Consider the following 19,894-nt stretch of genomic DNA (forward strand, 5'->3'; position numbering starts at 1 on the left):
CCCCCTCATATTTCTCCAAACACTTAGCAGCACCACATCAGACACTACTAACCAAACTTAATGCATTCATCACTACTAAATACAATACATTATTTGAAATACACCACTCTGAATTCTACACAGCTCACGACGACATACATTGGACCACCAACACTGCATCACATATATTACAACACTGGCTGTCTCAGTTAAACTTCGGGCGGGGGCTAAGTCCCAACAGGGACACCCCCGCCCCCAGGAATCTAACATTTTAAATCTATCAACCATCTTTCATCTGTCAGAAATGGAGACTCAGCTGCTGCAGAGGGGCCTCAGCTTCATCCCCACCCCTCATACCTCAGACAAACTAGAATTCCTTAGGGATATCCATAAATATAACAGGTCATTAAAACTCATAGAACACTTCCATGACCGTCCCGGTGGGCCCATTCCACCATTTCAGGGACCGTCCAGTTGGGAACCACCGCCGGGCGTCTCTGTCGGGGAACCTCACCACACTCCTCCGTTGCAATAATACATAGCCACACATAACCACTCAACCAACACCTTAGAAACACCCAACATTACTGAACAAGACTATACGGCACTTAGACACCTGCGTAATTACAAACACATAGTCATTAAACCTGCAGACCAAAGGTTCCAAAATAGTCATCTTAGATACACAACAATACCTCTTAGAAGCACACAGACAGTTAGGGAACACATTACATTACAGACCCATACAGGATTCGCTCCAATTGGCCACACAACATCAAATTCGGAATATATTTACTGACCTCCATAAACTTAAATACATTACACATAGACAGAAAATATATTTAGATGGTCCAGACACTCCACGCGAACGCCTCTTTTACCTTCTGCCCAAGATCCACAAGGCGCCCGAGTCCTGGACGGTCCCCTTCTTAGTGCCGCCGGGACGGCCCATCATCTCCGATTGCGGTAGCGAGTCCTCTGCAGCAGCTGAGTTTATAGAATACTATCTCAACCCCATCTCCCGGAAACACCCCAGCTACATCAAAGATACCTACCACTTCATCCAAACACTAAATAACACACCGGTTTCCACACAAGCGTTTTTATTTTCAATTGATAGATTCTTTATACACCAATATTGACATAGATTGCGGCCTGCGGGCTGTCCGCTCTGCACTCCTCCGGTACCCAGACCCCGACAGGCCCGACAGTCACCTGTTGGAGCTCCTAGAATAAATCTGCGCAGGAATGACTTCGTCTTCAACGGCAAGCATTACCTCCAGACGCACGGGACAGCAATGGGCAAGAAGTTCGCACCCAGCTATGCTAACATCTATATGGCTGGGTTCGAACATTCTGCTCTGCAGTCTTGCCCATTGCTGCCACAGGTGTACTGTCGGTTCCTGGATGACATCTTCGGGGTCTGGCCACATAGTTTAGATCACTTCCTACAATTCATACACATATTCAATACACATCACCCTACAATTAAGGTTAAATACACACAACATGCACAACACATAGATTTTTTAGATACAACTGTCTTTTTCCCACACACAAATGCACCACAAACAGTTCTCCATACAAAAGTTTTTTTCAAACCCACCGATACACACGCACTCCTCCATAAAAGTAGTTATCACCCCAAACACACATTCGCGGGTATTATTAAATCACAAATCATCCGGTTTCACAGACTCTGCACAGAGGAGACGGACATGCGGGGCGCGACCAGGACCCTCTTCAGGGTCCTGAGGGGCAGGGGGTACACCAAGCGGTTTTTGCGTACCATCTTGTCCAGCACATTGGCGGAGCTCGGGCGACGGGCCCCCTCGGGATCCTCCTCCCCGTCTGGGTCCTCGTCTCTGGGCGCTGCCAGTGTGTTGGTCTCTCCCGCCTCCCCCTGCCCTATACCTAACCCCCTCTCCCCCTACCCTTACCCTAACCCTACCTCTCCTAACCCTAACCCTAACCCTCACCCTAACCCTAATCCTAACCTTAACCCTTCCACCCCGTGCCCTAACCCTAACCCGAACCCACTAACCCTCCGCGCGCCGTCTCCTCTCCACCATTCACCACTCACCCCGTCTCACCCTAGCCATTTCCCCACTACGTTACATTTTAGTCAGCGCACAACCACCACGTCTCACCTTAACCCCTCGTCACCCACTCCGTCTCACTTTTACCCGCCTGTAGCTTCCACTGTGGACCCCCACCATCTCCCTAACCCCAACCAGCCCCCCTCCTCTATGCCTCACCTTGGCCGGCCCCCTTACATTGGAGGGACGGACCTGGTGTCCGCTCCTATCCTCCACAGCCCGGCTGAGGTGAGGCCTCCACTAGGAGTGCCTGGATCCCTGAGTCAGGTGGTCTTCCCAAACAGGTTCCCTGAGGGGACCCCTGACATCAGGAGCGGAGACGATCTGGGGCGGCAGCCACACACACGCATCATACCCCTCATCAGCACATATACACAAAACATCATACACATACACTCCAAACTGAAAAACGCATTCACACACGCACAACACAACATTCCCGCACTTCACAATTACAAAATTATCTCAGCCCTTAGGAAGAACCGGAACCTACAGGATGTCCTGGTGCGGGCCCGCTTCTCCACGTACACTGGAGGCGCCCCCTCTCAACACCGAGGCCACTTCCAGCAGCTGGTGGTCATCCGCAACCAGCTCGCCTCCACCTCCAGCCCTATCATACAAAAACTAACTATCATGGACAAAAACATCATTTACGCCATTACATGCTCCGAATGCCACATCATCTATGTCGGCGAAACAAAGCACACCATACTCAACAGACTAAAACAACATTTATATACAATACACATAGGCACACTCAACACTCAAATAGTCAAACATTTCCAAACACACCCCATTACTTCATTATTCATCACCGGGCTGGAGATGAAGGCGTGCTGGTCGGACAGACAAAGGAAGGCAGCGGAGCACAGATGGATATCTAAACTTAGGACTGTTACCCCCTTGGGTCTTAATATCAGGGAGTAGGGTCCGCACTGGTCCGGTGCTGGGGGCACTGGATGGTCTCGGGACTCCTCCCTGGGCTTTCTTCTTGCGCAGCATCGGGTCGACTGTGTGTTTTAATGTGTTGCATGTTTTTACCCCTTCTGTGTGCTTTCCTTTACAATATTTTATGTCTTCTTCTTCCACACAGGATGTTTTGAATGCTTGAATGATTTTATTATATCTCTTTTAATGTTATTTATTCACTTATTTATTTTTATCCTATTTATTCATTTTATTTATTTTATTTATTAAGCTTTATTATGTTCTATATATTCTTATGATGCTTTTATATGTGCATGCAGATTGTTTTATTTTATTAAAAGGGCTCCTGCAGTTCACCCATGAATTATTCCGATACTGCAGCTTGCTCCCTTTTATCTTCATATTTTATTCATATATATATATATATTTATATACTTTTATTATACGCATGTTTCACCTTTTTATTACAATATTAGTGTGAATGAACCAATCTGTATGAGTGCGTATTTATTTATAGTTATATATCTACATATTTATCTTTCTTCTCTTTTTATATTTATTTTATTCCTGCATACATACTTTTTACTTATTTAAAGGTTGATGGGTAGGATTCTTTTATCCCCCATTTTTATTAGCATGCACCATTTTACTAGAAGTGTTTTTATCGACCCGTTTGCTGCGCCGACCACCCCATTATGGGAGGTTTCCCGGGGCCCCGGCCCCCTGGGCACTCTGCCGATGACGGTACCCTGCTCCCTCTGATCCCCCTGGGGGTACAAAATAGACTGCTCCGCGCCTCCTCAGACCCCAGCTGCTGGTTCCACCTGCTCTTCCTTCCCTTCCTCTGTTTTTATCTTTTTATTATATATATATTTCTTCTTTACAGAAAAAGAAAAGAAAACACAAAAAAATGAAAAAATGAAAAATACATAAATCACCAAAAAAAACAAAAAAGAAAACAAACAACAAAAAAAGAAAAAACCTAAGAAAATTATATGAAAGGATCGGGAGATGGTGTGCCAGTGCACCAAGGGTCCATGACCATCAAAAGCCGAATGTCACTATAAAAACCTAACCCTAACCCTAACCCTAACCCTAACCCTAACCCTAACCCTAACCCTAACCCTAACCCTAACCCTAACCCTAACCCTAACCCTAACCCTAACCCTAACCCTAACCCTTTGGGGGGGGTGCGTCTGCCTCCCGTTTCTCTAGGACCTTGCTCTCAAAAGATATCCACCGAAAACGGCCTAACCATAACCATAACCCTAACCATAACCCAATCACCTAACCATAACCATAACCCTAACCCTCCCTAACCATAACCCCAAACTTACACTGCATATCTACAGACCTACACACCCCCGCCTGTAACTACACATATACAGTTGAATGATATAAAATAAATAATAATAAACTAACACGTGATGACGGTTAGGGGCCGCTTCTGCCATCTGGTGGCTGCTGAGGGGACCTCTACGGAGCACACTTAGGATTTCGCTGTGCAAACATGCTACAGCCAGCACCATATGTGATGCCCGACTCGATATCTCGGCGGGTGAAGGTCGCACGGACTCGGGCTTGGCACCGTTGGAAAGCTGATCCTCCCTTTGGGGGGGGTGCGTCTGCCTCCCGTTTCTCTAGGACCTTGCTCTCAAAAGATATCCACCGAAAACTAACACGTGATGACGGTTAAGGGCCGCTTCTGCCATCTGGTGGCTGCTGAGGGGACCTCAACGGAGCACACTTTGGATTTCGCTGCATGTGCAAACCTGCTACAGCCAGCAGCATATGTGGTGCCGCGGTAATATCAATATATGAATATGGATAACAGTGGTGGCTGGTGATCAGAAAAATGACTACATCCTGACTTGCAGGGCCTGGACAAACGTACACTGCATATCTACAGACCTACTTCATGGCCAATCCACCAGCCATTGCTATTTGACCCATTGTTGTTATTCTGATATCGAGACAAATCATGATCGCTGTCCTATAGCGTCCATTTTTTGTGAGTCTCAATGTCTACTTCAAATGCATTTATAGGAATATGGGACAGTTGCTTCATTTTGTTTATATGTGAGGTTGTTTTTTGTTTTTCCAATGAACTACTGTCAACTAATATAAAAGATGTGAACTAATGCAATCAATAAATATGTCAAACATTGAAGGACACAAAACATAGATATATATTTACAAACAGGTTATTTTATTCCATGCACGCAAACACTACCAATACATCCAGCAATAGAGTTATGAATGTTCTAATGCTTACACTTCCATGTGCATACTTCCATACACTCTGACGCTATTAAACTATCCGACAATAAGACCCCCAACGTGGGGGAAACACTGGCTCCATGTGCAAACTTCCATGCACGCAAACACTACCAATACATCCAGCAATAGAGTTATGAATGTTCTAATGCTTACACTTCCATGTGCATACTTCCATACACTCTGACACTATTAAACTATCCGACAATAAGACCCCCAATGTGTGGGAAACACTGGCTCCATGTGCAAACTTCCATGCACGCAAACACTACCAATACATCCAGCAATAGAGTTATGATGTTCTAATGCTTACACTTCCATGTGCATACTTCCATACACTCTGACACTATTAATCTATCCGACAATAAGACCCCCAACGTGGGGGAAACACTGGCTCCATGTGCAAACTTCCATGCACGCAAACACTACCAATACATCCAGCAATAGAGTTATGAATGCTCTAATGCTTACACTTCCATGTGCATACTTCCATACACTCTGACACTATTAATCACTATTAATTAAGCAGGGCAGAGAAGGAGAATGAGGGAGAGGGAGAATGAGGGAGAGGGAGAAGGAGGGAGAGGGAGAAGGAGTGAGAGGGAGAAGGAGGGAGAGGGAGAAGGAGTGAGAGGGAGAAGGAGTGAGAGGGAGAAGGAGGGAGAAGGAGTGAGAGGGAGAAGGAGTGAGAAGGAGAAGGAGTGAGAGGGAGAAGGAGTGAGAGGGAGAAGGAGGGAGAAGGAGTGAGAGGGAGAAGGAGAAGGAGTGAGAGGGAGAAGGAGTGAGAGGGAGAAGGAGAAGGAGAAGGAGTGAGAGGGAGAAGGAGAAGGAGAAGGAGTGAGAGGGAGAAGGAGTGAGAGAGAGAGGGAGAGGGAGAGAGAGGGATAGAGAGAGAGAGAGAGAAGGAGTGAGAGAGAGAAGGAGTGAGAGAGAGAAGGAGTGAGAGAGAGAAGGAGTGAGAGAGAGAAAGAGTGAGGGGGGGAGGAGAGAGAAAGAGAGAGATAGCTGTAATCCCACTGGAGTTGCACATCAATCCTATCATGACATCTACCTGGGGAGGTGTCTGTGCCTCTGGGCCTGTCAGTGACTTAATACAATACACAGAGCAGTGTTTGGTGCTCTGTGTGTGTCTGTGTGACCCTCAGTGACCTCCAATAGCAGGCAGGCTTTTGGGGCCTAAAGGGAGAGAAGTGTGAGCCATTGGGGCTTGCTGTGACTTAATACAATACACAGGGCAGTGCTGGGAGCTCTGTGTATGTCTGTGGGACCCTCAGTGACCTCCAATAGCAGGCAGGCTTTTGGGGCCTAAAGGGAGAAAAGTGTGAGCCATTGGGGCTTGCTGTGACTTAATACAATACACAGGAGCTCTGTGTATGTCTGTGGGACCCTCAGTGACCTTTAATAGACAGCCGGCTTATGAGGCCTACCTACCTATGTATTTAAACCATTTAAATCACCACAGAACCTCAATTTAAGTTACACAAGTATATATTCTAGCACTGATAATTAAAAGTTAAACTGTGTTCTCCAGTGAGAGAGGATGTGTTTTGCTGTTTGTGGATACCAATGTATATGCACGCTAGTTTTAAACATTTCCTCAGGTATGTTAGACAGATGTGGATACTGCTCAATCCATGAGTTAATACAAGAGAGTACATGTACCACTACTCAAAAAACAGGTCATACTGTCAGTCAATAAGGCTGTGGGGGGAAGGGGCTTTTTCACTTATTTGGAGAAGCATTAGCACATGTGCTTAACTCTCCCAAGATAAGAGGTTTTTTTGTGAATTAAAATATAGACACAAAAAATACATACAAAGAGCTCCAGCTCCCCCGCACAATGCTTTGGGTCACGGGAGCGGACCGCCAACTTCTCCCATGCCACCCCAGACATAGACCAGAGCCTCTGTGTCTGTGCCTCTGGGCCTGTCAGTGACTTAATACAATACACAGGGCAGTGTTTGGTGCTCTGTGTGTGTCTGTGTGACCCTCAGTGACCTCCAATAGCAGGCAGGCTTTTGGGGCCTAAAGGGAGAGAAGTGTGAGCCATTCGGGCTTGCTGTGACTTAATACAATACACAGGGCAGTGTTTGGTGCTCTGTGTGTGTCTGTGTGACCCTCAGTGACCTCCAATAGCAGGCAGGCTTTTGGGGCCTAAAGGGAGAGAAGTGTGAGCCATTGGGGCTTGCTGTGACTGTCACTAAATGAAGGAGTGAATGAATAAACAAGTAAATGTTTAAGATGGAGACAAAAGGGGGCCACTCTGCCCTTTTGTGGAATAGTTTGGACATGCCTACAGAATAAAAAACAAACGGCATGTCCACGATGAAACACCGAAGCACTTTACTTCTGCTAACAATAGTCTTTGGGTTCCATTGATTGCATTTCCATTTGATTTGAGGTCAAAATGGCTGCACTTTTCAAAATGGCTGCTCTTTGATGGTTCGAGTGTCAGACTAATGGTTGTTACTTCATGAGGTGGGTGCAGTGGTTTGTCTCGTCTACTTGATGGAGGTAAGTGACCACGGATCAAACAGTTTATGCCTTAAAGTCTAGGGCCCACTGCTAAAGAACAAGGACATACTCCTTGAACACCTAGAGCTTTGACACTGTGTGTGTGTGTGTGTGTGTGTGTGTGTGGTGTGTGTGTGTGTGTGTGTGTGTGTGTGTGTGTGTGTGTGTGTGTGTGTGTGTGTGCGTGCGCGCGCGCGCGCGCGCGCGTGTGTGTCCAACTGGAAAAACAAAGTGAAGGAACAGGAATCAATATTGTGTGTGAATATAATAGATTTGATTTGTTGTATTGCGATGCATTTTACCTACTTTCCTTTCAGATTCATAGACTACATCCTGACTTGCATAAATAAATAATATAATAATAAACGAAATAATAATAAACTAACACGTGATGACGGTTAGGGGCCGCTTCTGCCATCTGGTGGCTGCTGAGGGGACCTCAACGGAGCACACTTAGGATTTCGCTGTGCAAACATGCTACAGCCAGCACCATATGTGATGCCCGACTCGATATCTCGGCGGGTGAAGGTCGCACGGACTCGGGCTTGGCACCGTTGGAAAGCTGCTCCTCCCTTTGGGGGGGGTGCGTCTGCCTCCCGTTTCTCTAGCACCTTGCTGTCAAAAGATATCCACCGAAAACGGTCTGCACCCGGGTGCAGTGTGGTTAAAACCCCCTATCCTGGGCGCCTTGGCTACAGCCAGCACCATATGTGATGCCCGACTCGATATCTCGGCGGGTGAAGGTCGCACGGACTCGGGCTTGGCACCGTTGGAAAGCTGATCCTCCCTTTGGGGGGGGTGCGTCTGCCTCCCGTTTCTCTAGCACCTTGCTGTCAAAAGATATCCACCGAAAACGGTCTGCACCCGGGTGCAGTGTGGTTAAAACCCCCTATCCTGGGCGCCTTGGCTACAGCCAGCACCATATGTGATGCCCGACTCGATATCTCGGCGGGTGAAGGTCGCACGGACTCGGGCTTGGCACCGTTGGAAAGCTGATCCTCCCTTTGGGGGGGGTGCGTCTGCCTCCCGTTTCTCTAGGACCTTGCTCTCAAAAGATATCCACCGAAAACGGCCCTAACCATAACCATAACCCTAACCATAACCCAATCACCTAACCATAACCATAACCCTAACCCTCCCTAACCATAACCCCAAACTTACACTGCATATCTACAGACCTACACACCCCCGCCTGTAACTACACATATACAGTTGAATGATATATAATAAATAATAATAAACTAACACGTGATGACGGTTAGGGGCCGCTTCTGCCATCTGGTGGCTGCTGAGGGGACCTCTACGGAGCACACTTAGGATTTCGCTGTGCAAACATGCTACAGCCAGCACCATATGTGATGCCCGACTCGATATCTCGGCGGGTGAAGGTCGCACGGACTCGGGCTTGGCACCGTTGGAAAGCTGCTCCTCCCTTTGGGGGGGGTGCGTCTGCCTCCCGTTTCTCTAGCACCTTGCTGTCAAAAGATATCCACCGAAAACGGTCTGCACCCGGGTGCAGTGTGGTTAAAACCCCCTATCCTAACCCTAACCCTAACCCTAACCCTAACCCTAACCCTAACCCTAACCCTAACCCTAACCCTAACCCTAACCCTAACCCTAACCCTAACCCCTAACCCTAACCCTAACCCTAACCCTAACCCTAACCCTAACCCTAACCCTAACCCTAACCCTAACCCTAACCCTAACCCTAACCCTAACCCTAAATGGCTGGATCTCAAGACAGCAGAGGCGGCTGCCAAGAGGTCGGGGGCTGAGCTGTGGAAAGGTCAGCTGGTCCTCACGTTCGGGTAGTACGCCGGTCAGACCTTCAGGTGGCTTGTGGAGAATGATGTCGGCTGGCTGGTGTGGCTGCTGCTCCAGTACTGCCAGCAGGGAGAGCAGAACGAGCTGCTGAAGTGGCAGAAGGAGCGACTGCTCCTTCGGCCACAAGGTGACTCCTCACCTGAAAGTGCTGTCGGACGCACCGTTCCCGGAGGCTCCTGCGCTGCCAACATCCCTCCCTCCGCCAGACCGGCCTCAGGTCCAGTACCGGCTCATCCATCACGAGGCTGGAAAGAGACGTGGTGAGAAGCGGAGGTAAGTTGTCATAAGCACTTTGTTTCACCTGTTGGCTGTGGAAAGCAAATAGCACACACGTCATATCAATACTGATCACATGTGTATTTTATGTTTCCAGATTATTTGTTGCTGAGCCACAGCCTGTGACTCCCGCGAACCGACCCGTTCAGCCCACTGGGTTGTCGTCCTCCACCCGGCCGAAGCCTGCTGCGCTCACCCCCATTCTGCCGAGGCCTTCTGCGCCCACCCACCTCCAGCCGAGGCCACCCGCTGCGTTGACCTACGGCCCACCCCCTGTGTCGGCAGCACCCATACTGCAGGTCTTCCCCGCACAGCCACAGGCCCCCTCCGTCCTGTTTCGTGGGACATCCTGCAGCCAGTGCTTTGTCCCTCCTGCACCAACAGTGAAGGCATTCATGCCTAACAAGTCCTCAAGGCCATGTGGGGCTTGCCACATGCCAAACTGTGGTGGACAGTGGAAGAGGTACAACCCTTTCAAGGACAAAGTGGCTGGAAGCATGCAGAAAATGTTTTCCTACTGTCCATCCACTAGGAAGTCCACTACCCCTGGCTTCGACAATGTGGTGTATGACAACTTTGAACTCTTTAAGAGTGTCGTGGATGCAGAGTTGGAAAGGAGGACTGTGTGTGTGTGTGTGTGTGTGTGTGTGTGTGTGTGTGTGTGTGTGTGTGTGTGTGTGTGTGTGTGTGTGTGTGTGTGTGTGTGTGTGTGTGTGAATAACTTACCTCTGTGATGCCACTGTTGCCAGCCATATACAAATATCATCAGCATTTACAGTTTCATTGAACATCCTGACGATTACGGTTTTAATGGAATCGTCATTTAGTCTCTCCACTTCAAATGCTGAGAACTGGTCTTTTACCGTGTCGTAGCGTGTCCAAAATTCTTTGAGGGTTGTTGCGGCTGCGAAGCTAACATCGAATCCTTTGTTAAAGGGCAGAGTAAGAATACAATTCAAGTCGTTTCCGGTAAACTTCAGGATTCCTTGGATGTGCTTCCTTGAAAAATCAAGCCGGGACATCTGAATTAAAATTCCATTGATTGACTTAAATTTAAAACGTACACTGTGGTGCCTCCTCATGCCGGAGGGGTTAACCGACATGATGGAGACACCACACTCTTAAAAATTCAAGATGTTAAAAGCAATAAAACAGTGAGTAAACAAGGTAATACAGGCAACAATAAAATGCACTTTACCGTTTAAACAAACTGGACAATGGTCTTCTTGGTAAAGGGTATCAGCAACTGGTATTTGACCCCAACTTACCAAAAAGATGGTGCAATATCCTCCTAACCTGCTATATAATTGCCACTAAATAGGCAATATATAGACAGACAACGGAGGGGATCACTGTCTTAGCCAAAAGGCCGAGAAGCGGGTCAATCTTTTTAACCTTAATCAGTTCCAATCTAACACAATCAGTTTACATACCCTTTAGTGGTTGTTCATGTTCAGATAATCTGTGTTTTTGTCATGCATGTTGTTTGTCTTTGTCAGCTTCATGTGTTTGTGATGTTTGTATGTATTTGTCTGCTTCAGTTTTAACAAAAGTTTGCTAAAGAAAACACAAAAGGGAGGAACAGCTTGAGCCTTTATTTGTTGATTGGTCACCTGAGTCTTTGGATAATCATGTTCATTATTGCACTTTAGCCTGTACAAGCCAATTGTTGAGTTGTATCTTAAGTACAAGTGTGTGTTCTTCAATTGTTGAGATTTTTGCATTATTATTAATGTTATTTATATGTGCCTTTCCTTTTGATGTGTGCATGTCTGTCAGCTCCATGTTTAATGAAAATGTTTGCAAATGGTAGTACATGTTTGTCTCTCGTCTCATGCTCTCGTGTTCTCGCCTGTAGATCTGTACCTTGTTGTGGTGGGCGAGCTTTTAATTAAACAGATCTTGTTTACTTGTGTTTTATATGCATTGCCTTTTCAATGAAACCCATTCGGGGTGAAAAATAAAAGTTGTAAAAGAATTTGAGTCTCTGTGTGCTTGGCTTTCACAAGGGGTGGGGTAGTGGAAAGAAAAAACACACCAAAGAAATTAGAAGTCCTTGTGTCTTCTCTCCCGCAACCAGAGGTGTGAATACACCCCCACTTTGCTGGCTGCACTCCCTGTGTGGTCAAAATAATGAGTTCTGTGAATGGCTCTGTCATCCAGACAAAGGGAGTGCACTGAATACATTCTTATTATTTTTCTTAATTCAGCCCAAAAATGTAACAATTAAACACTTTTCCACTTGATAATATGAATCTCATCAGCTACATCAACTCAAAGTATGAAAATAATAAACAAAACATTCAGCAGACTAGCGGATTTTGATAATCTAGGCCTTGCACATAATATTTCTGGAAATAAGGATCCATAATGAATGAAAGGAATGAATGAATGAATGAATGAATGAATGAATGAATGAATGAATGAATGAATGCGTTATTCCAGACTCAGAGTTCCATATTTGAACGCAATGCATTACACTGCTTGCGCGTCATCGTTTGCGTGATCTTTTGAAGAAACGTAGCGATGCAAAACATGGTATGGACTGCAATATAGCACGATGAAGCCATTCATAGCTATTATTTCTTTAGAACAACATGATCAGGGGAGAGCGCGAACGCAGTCCCCCACTACCAGAAATTATGCAATCGAGATTCCCACATTTGGGGAATTCGCACGGGTCAGCAACAGCCTCAGTGCAATGGCTGAGCCTCGCTATGGGTGAACCACCTTCTTGATCATGGTATCTCCCTTGCCAGGTAAGTATGAGTTGAACACGTTCAGGTGGGCTGAACGATGCCCACGCGTGTTCCCGTGGAGAACGGTTGCAAAGCATTCGGCGATGTCTAGACTTTAATAAACACTGTAGACCACCGGTCACACGATGACAGGCGAATCTGAAATCAGCGAGATGGAAGCTTAACGAAAGGAAACCTGGAGATCCGAGTTATCGACACGCCACAGAAAGAATCCTTTTTTCTTTCTTAAACAACAGAATATCGTTGGAATAATTGTAAACAGTGCGTTTATGAATTGTAAATGACACTTTATTGTCTACAGGCGGACGGGTGTACTCTCAGGAGGAGTTTAGTTTTGTTTTTCACAGTGAGAGAGGGGTGCACCGGTCCTGGAGGTACTGCAATACCAGGTCGATGCGTGGAGTGGACGGGGCAAGCCCCTTTTCCATCTCCCAGTTCCAAAAATCAATTTAATATATGGTCCCCGGGTAGGGGACGTATCAGATATTAAACTGATAAGAACAGATACTACACTTGATCTTAGCCAAAAGGCCGAGAAGCGATGCCTACACACGCTCAGACCAAGAGGCGACGTTCCCAGACACGTCGCTCCACGTGGCGGTTTAACAGACAACGAAAAAAAAACAAAAGAATGACCAAGCACCCTGTGTGCGTGTTTGTGTGTATGTGAAAGCTGAAGAAATAAACCGAGGTCGCTACATCTCTTTGCTGCTGCCTGCTGGCAGTCTCACTAGGCCGTCTGCATGTTTCACAAATAGAGTTTGGAGCAGTGGAGGCTTCTATAAGACCACAGGTGAAGCAGTGCTTCACCAAAAAAATGTTAAAAAATAAATAAACCAACAATACTATCGAATACTGCCAAAATGGTGGTGCCCACGATTTCCCCGCCCCAACAACGTCAACACCCGGAACTCTATTGCAGCCATTGCAGCCAATGAGCTCGAGTTGAAAAAGAAAATAGCTTACAGCACGTGGTTTCACTCAGGTAAATTGTATCCCCTTCACCGTTTGCTAGTTGACAATTAGACCTTTTTGTTAAGGTTTGTATTAAGCTGTTTCGATTTTGTAGAAAGAGAAAAGATTTCCACCGTGTCATAACACGGTCGTTGTGTATAAAGGGAAGACGTAGCGGTTACGTTTTTAGCTGCTGGGTTGACTTCAGTCAACCTATCGCCGTTTTGTCTGCGAGCAACCATATTACTCGTGGGTGGTCTCCTTTTAATCGTGGTAATCTAAGCTTTCCAACGGTGTATGGCATGACTATATGTACCCAGGGGTCGTTGAAATAATAAGCTGATTAATGTGTGTTTTGTGACGATAGCTAGGCGCGGCTAACGACACTGTTTACAATGTGTAAGGGCATACGTCGCATACCTGCAAACTTGTTGCTTTTCGGCGACAATCAACGTTTTCTTGGACAATTTGATGTGGATATGTGTTGATTTGGGTAAATGTGACTGTTTAGACAACAGCTGATGCGAGAGTAAGTGTAACATAAAGCAATTTGGCGACCGTGTTAATCTCTTGTTGCATGGGATGCGCTGCATACCTGGAAACAGTAGCTGATTTCTAACAACATAGATAACAATCTGGCGAGCGTGTTGTCCACCTAGGCTAATACACCAACAGCACATTTCTGTATAATAAAGGGCTACATATTGTCAATCTAAATGATCTGCTTGTTGTACTCATTTATTCATGTTTTACTGTACCAGATGGAACATGGAGGAGCCTACACATCAGTGCACCGTGTGCGACAAGACATTCAGTGAAAAGTCCAACCTGGCGAGTCATCTGAAGATCCATGCCATCGCCAGGGAGACCTTTACCTGTGATGTCTGCGGGAAGAGCTTGGCCACTAAACCATCGCTGGTCAGCCATCAACAGCTACACCAGTACCCCAACATCATTTTGTACCGGCAAGGAGAGGCCAGGCTGTACTGTACAGAGGCAGCAAGGTCTGTGGCAGAGGCCCGCAGCAGCACTGTTGTTGACCCTAAATGGCTGGATCTCAAGACAGCAGAGGCGGCTGCCAAGAGGTCGGGGGCTGAGCTGTGGAAAGGTCAGCTGGTCCTCACGTTCGGGTAGTACGCCGGTCAGACCTTCAGGTGGCTTGTGGAGAATGATGTCGGCTGGCTGGTGTGGCTGCTGCTCCAGTACTGCCAGCAGGGAGAGCAGAACGAGCTGCTGAAGTGGCAGAAGGAGCGACTGCTCCTTCGGCCACAAGGTGACTCCTCACCTGAAAGTGCTGTCGGACGCACCGTTCCCGGAGGCTCCTGCGCTGCCAACATCCCTCCCTCCGCCAGACCGGCCTCAGGTCCAGTACCGGCTCATCCATCACGAGGCTGGAAAGAGACGTGGTGAGAAGCGGAGGTAAGTTGTCATAAGCACTTTGTTTCACCTGTTGGCTGTGGAAAGCAAATAGCACACACGTCATATCAATACTGATCACATGTGTATTTTATGTTTCCAGATTATTTGTTGCTGAGCCACAGCCTGTGACTCCCGCGAACCGACCCGTTCAGCCCACTGGGTTGTCGTCCTCCACCCGGCCGAAGCCTGCTGCGCTCACCCCCATTCTGCCGAGGCCTTCTGCGCCCACCCACCTCCAGCCGAGGCCACCCGCTGCGTTGACCTACGGCCCACCCCCTGTGTCGGCAGCACCCATACTGCAGGTCTTCCCCGCACAGCCACAGGCCCCCTCCGTCCTGTTTCGTGGGACATCCTGCAGCCAGTGCTTTGTCCCTCCTGCACCAACAGTGAAGGCATTCATGCCTAACAAGTCCTCAAGGCCATGTGGGGCTTGCCACATGCCAAACTGTGGTGGACAGTGGAAGAGGTACAACCCTTTCAAGGACAAAGTGGCTGGAAGCATGCAGAAAATGTTTTCCTACTGTCCATCCACTAGGAAGTCCACTACCCCTGGCTTCGACAATGTGGTGTATGACAACTTTGAACTCTTTAAGAGTGTCGTGGATGCAGAGTTGGAAAGGAGGACTGTGTGTGTGTGTGTGTGTGTGTGTGTGTGTGTGTGTGTGTGTGTGTGTGTGTGTGTGTGTGTGTGTGTGTGTGTGTGTGTGTGTGTGTGTGAATAACTTACCTCTGTGATGCCACTGTTGCCAGCCATATACAAATATCATCAGCATTTACAGTTTCATTGAACATCCTGACGATTACGGTTTTAATGGAATCGTCATTTAGTCTCTCCACTTCAAATGCTGAGAACTGGTCTTTTACCGTGTCGTAGCGTGTCCAAAATTCTTTGAGGGTTGTTGCGGCTGCGAAGCTAACATCGAATCCTTTGTTAAAGGGCAGAGTAAGAATACAATTCAAGTCGTTTCCGGTAAACTTCAGGATTCCTTGGATGTGCTTCCTTGAAAAATCAAGCCGGGACATCTGAATTAAAATTCCATTGATTGACTTAAATTTAAAACGTACACTGTGGTGCCTCCTCATGCCGGAGGGGTTAACCGACATGATGGAGACACCACACTCTTAAAAATTCAAGATGTTAAAAGCAATAAAACAGTGAGTAAACAAGGTAATACAGGCAACAATAAAATGCACTTTACCGTTTAAACAAACTGGACAATGGTCTTCTTGGTAAAGGGTATCAGCAACTGGTATTTGACCCCAACTTACCAAAAAGATGGTGCAATATCCTCCTAACCTGCTATATAATTGCCACTAAATAGGCAATATATAGACAGACAACGGAGGGGATCACTGTCTTAGCCAAAAGGCCGAGAAGCGGGTCAATCTTTTTAACCTTAATCAGTTCCAATCTAACACAATCAGTTTACATACCCTTTAGTGGTTGTTCATGTTCAGATAATCTGTGTTTTTGTCATGCATGTTGTTTGTCTTTGTCAGCTTCATGTGTTTGTGATGTTTGTATGTATTTGTCTGCTTCAGTTTTAACAAAAGTTTGCTAAAGAAAACACAAAAGGGAGGAACAGCTTGAGCCTTTATTTGTTGATTGGTCACCTGAGTCTTTGGATAATCATGTTCATTATTGCACTTTAGCCTGTACAAGCCAATTGTTGAGTTGTATCTTAAGTACAAGTGTGTGTTCTTCAATTGTTGAGATTTTTGCATTATTATTAATGTTATTTATATGTGCCTTTCCTTTTGATGTGTGCATGTCTGTCAGCTCCATGTTTAATGAAAATGTTTGCAAATGGTAGTACATGTTTGTCTCTCGTCTCATGCTCTCGTGTTCTCGCCTGTAGATCTGTACCTTGTTGTGGTGGGCGAGCTTTTAATTAAACAGATCTTGTTTACTTGTGTTTTATATGCATTGCCTTTTCAATGAAACCCATTCGGGGTGAAAAATAAAAGTTGTAAAAGAATTTGAGTCTCTGTGTGCTTGGCTTTCACAAGGGGTGGGGTAGTGGAAAGAAAAAACACACCAAAGAAATTAGAAGTCCTTGTGTCTTCTCTCCCGCAACCAGAGGTGTGAATACACCCCCACTTTGCTGGCTGCACTCCCTGTGTGGTCAAAATAATGAGTTCTGTGAATGGCTCTGTCATCCAGACAAAGGGAGTGCACTGAATACATTCTTATTATTTTTCTTAATTCAGCCCAAAAATGTAACAATTAAACACTTTTCCACTTGATAATATGAATCTCATCAGCTACATCAACTCAAAGTATGAAAATAATAAACAAAACATTCAGCAGACTAGCGGATTTTGATAATCTAGGCCTTGCACATAATATTTCTGGAAATAAGGATCCATAATGAATGAAAGGAATGAATGAATGAATGAATGAATGAATGAATGAATGAATGAATGAATGAATGCGTTATTCCAGACTCAGAGTTCCATATTTGAACGCAATGCATTACACTGCTTGCGCGTCATCGTTTGCGTGATCTTTTGAAGAAACGTAGCGATGCAAAACATGGTATGGACTGCAATATAGCACGATGAAGCCATTCATAGCTATTATTTCTTTAGAACAACATGATCAGGGGAGAGCGCGAACGCAGTCCCCCACTACCAGAAATTATGCAATCGAGATTCCCACATTTGGGGAATTCGCACGGGTCAGCAACAGCCTCAGTGCAATGGCTGAGCCTCGCTATGGGTGAACCACCTTCTTGATCATGGTATCTCCCTTGCCAGGTAAGTATGAGTTGAACACGTTCAGGTGGGCTGAACGATGCCCACGCGTGTTCCCGTGGAGAACGGTTGCAAAGCATTCGGCGATGTCTAGACTTTAATAAACACTGTAGACCACCGGTCACACGATGACAGGCGAATCTGAAATCAGCGAGATGGAAGCTTAACGAAAGGAAACCTGGAGATCCGAGTTATCGACACGCCACAGAAAGAATCCTTTTTTCTTTCTTAAACAACAGAATATCGTTGGAATAATTGTAAACAGTGCGTTTATGAATTGTAAATGACACTTTATTGTCTACAGGCGGACGGGTGTACTCTCAGGAGGAGTTTAGTTTTGTTTTTCACAGTGAGAGAGGGGTGCACCGGTCCTGGAGGTACTGCAATACCAGGTCGATGCGTGGAGTGGACGGGGCAAGCCCCTTTTCCATCTCCCAGTTCCAAAAATCAATTTAATATATGGTCCCCGGGTAGGGGACGTATCAGATATTAAACTGATAAGAACAGATACTACACTTGATCTTAGCCAAAAGGCCGAGAAGCGATGCCTACACACGCTCAGACCAAGAGGCGACGTTCCCAGACACGTCGCTCCACGTGGCGGTTTAACAGACAACGAAAAAAAAACAAAAGAATGACCAAGCACCCTGTGTGCGTGTTTGTGTGTATGTGAAAGCTGAAGAAATAAACCGAGGTCGCTACATCTCTTTGCTGCTGCCTGCTGGCAGTCTCACTAGGCCGTCTGCATGTTTCACAAATAGAGTTTGGAGCAGTGGAGGCTTCTATAAGACCACAGGTGAAGCAGTGCTTCACCAAAAAAATGTTAAAAAATAAATAAACCAACAATACTATCGAATACTGCCAAAATGGTGGTGCCCACGATTTCCCCGCCCCAACAACGTCAACACCCGGAACTCTATTGCAGCCATTGCAGCCAATGAGCTCGAGTTGAAAAAGAAAATAGCTTACAGCACGTGGTTTCACTCAGGTAAATTGTATCCCCTTCACCGTTTGCTAGTTGACAATTAGACCTTTTTGTTAAGGTTTGTATTAAGCTGTTTCGATTTTGTAGAAAGAGAAAAGATTTCCACCGTGTCATAACACGGTCGTTGTGTATAAAGGGAAGACGTAGCGGTTACGTTTTTAGCTGCTGGGTTGACTTCAGTCAACCTATCGCCGTTTTGTCTGCGAGCAACCATATTACTCGTGGGTGGTCTCCTTTTAATCGTGGTAATCTAAGCTTTCCAACGGTGTATGGCATGACTATATGTACCCAGGGGTCGTTGAAATAATAAGCTGATTAATGTGTGTTTTGTGACGATAGCTAGGCGCGGCTAACGACACTGTTTACAATGTGTAAGGGCATACGTCGCATACCTGCAAACTTGTTGCTTTTCGGCGACAATCAACGTTTTCTTGGACAATTTGATGTGGATATGTGTTGATTTGGGTAAATGTGACTGTTTAGACAACAGCTGATGCGAGAGTAAGTGTAACATAAAGCAATTTGGCGACCGTGTTAATCTCTTGTTGCATGGGATGCGCTGCATACCTGGTGTTGCAGTCTCTGGCTCCCCCTGGTGGTTTTATTGGGGTAAAATACGTTTGTGTGGCGCATTAGGTGTGACGTAATAGAACGGGTGTGTTGTGGGTAGTGTAAAACGAAGGACCACGCGGGAAATCAGTCGGAGTCTACAGTGCGAACGGATAGTAGCCTTTTATGCTTTGTTAATGTACCATTGTGGAAATAAAGAAAGCCTAATTCATTGCTGCAACCCACCAACGCCTCACTGTTTGTGCTTCGGCTATGTTAACCGGACAACTAGACAAGCAAGTTACCTGCAACGAGCCAAGTAATATAATTCAAAACAGCTCGCTCCCAACTACGGTTCGGAGCAGGGAAGCTGAGGGAGGTAACACTGGGGGCTCGTCCGGGATTAACAAAGCAAGAAGAAAGTGAGAGGACGTCGGACGGTCGGACGCAGACTGAGCTAAAGCTAAAGGTACCGTTAATGCTTGAAATAGGAGGCCTGTCGAGATGGAGTCGAGATGGATAAGCACCAACCCATTTTTAATAGATGTAAGAGACACTGATATGGACCCAGTTAA

At 46.3% G+C, this 19,894-nt stretch overlaps 1 protein-coding gene, 1 long non-coding RNA gene and 4 other non-coding genes across 6 annotated transcripts in view; 2 read left to right on the forward strand and 4 right to left on the reverse strand.

Annotated features, from left to right (window-relative positions):
• Nucleotides 1–949, forward strand: part of zgc:110045 (uncharacterized protein LOC664755 homolog) — an 8,978-nt gene extending 8,029 nt beyond the window's left edge. The window contains exon 11 of the mRNA XM_056609849.1: nucleotides 873–949. Within this exon, the coding sequence (XP_056465824.1) occupies nucleotides 873–949 (77 nt within the window). The remainder of the gene's footprint in view (nucleotides 1–872) is intronic.
• An 11,339-nt stretch (nucleotides 950–12,288) lies between these two features.
• Nucleotides 12,289–15,742, forward strand: LOC130404685 (uncharacterized). The gene is made up of 2 exons (XR_008904254.1): nucleotides 12,289–13,695; nucleotides 14,371–15,742. It is a non-coding gene; the product is annotated as an uncharacterized LOC130404685 (long non-coding RNA).
• LOC130405252 (U1 spliceosomal RNA) lies at nucleotides 12,499–12,663 on the reverse strand. The gene has a single exon (XR_008904316.1). It is a non-coding gene; the product is annotated as a U1 spliceosomal RNA (small nuclear RNA).
• On the reverse strand, nucleotides 13,008–13,198 carry LOC130405258 (U2 spliceosomal RNA). The gene has a single exon (XR_008904321.1). It is a non-coding gene; the product is annotated as a U2 spliceosomal RNA (small nuclear RNA).
• A 1,889-nt stretch (nucleotides 15,743–17,631) lies between the features above and the next one.
• On the reverse strand, nucleotides 17,632–17,796 carry LOC130405253 (U1 spliceosomal RNA). Its single transcript, XR_008904317.1, has one exon. It is a non-coding gene; the product is annotated as a U1 spliceosomal RNA (small nuclear RNA).
• A 344-nt stretch (nucleotides 17,797–18,140) lies between these two features.
• Nucleotides 18,141–18,331, reverse strand: LOC130405260 (U2 spliceosomal RNA). The gene has a single exon (XR_008904322.1). It is a non-coding gene; the product is annotated as a U2 spliceosomal RNA (small nuclear RNA).
• Nucleotides 18,332–19,894: the final 1,563 nt, after the last annotated feature.

This window comes from Gadus chalcogrammus, chromosome 15 (genome assembly GCF_026213295.1).
Source record: "Gadus chalcogrammus isolate NIFS_2021 chromosome 15, NIFS_Gcha_1.0, whole genome shotgun sequence".
NCBI classification, from domain to species: Eukaryota; Metazoa; Chordata; class Actinopteri; order Gadiformes; family Gadidae; genus Gadus; species Gadus chalcogrammus.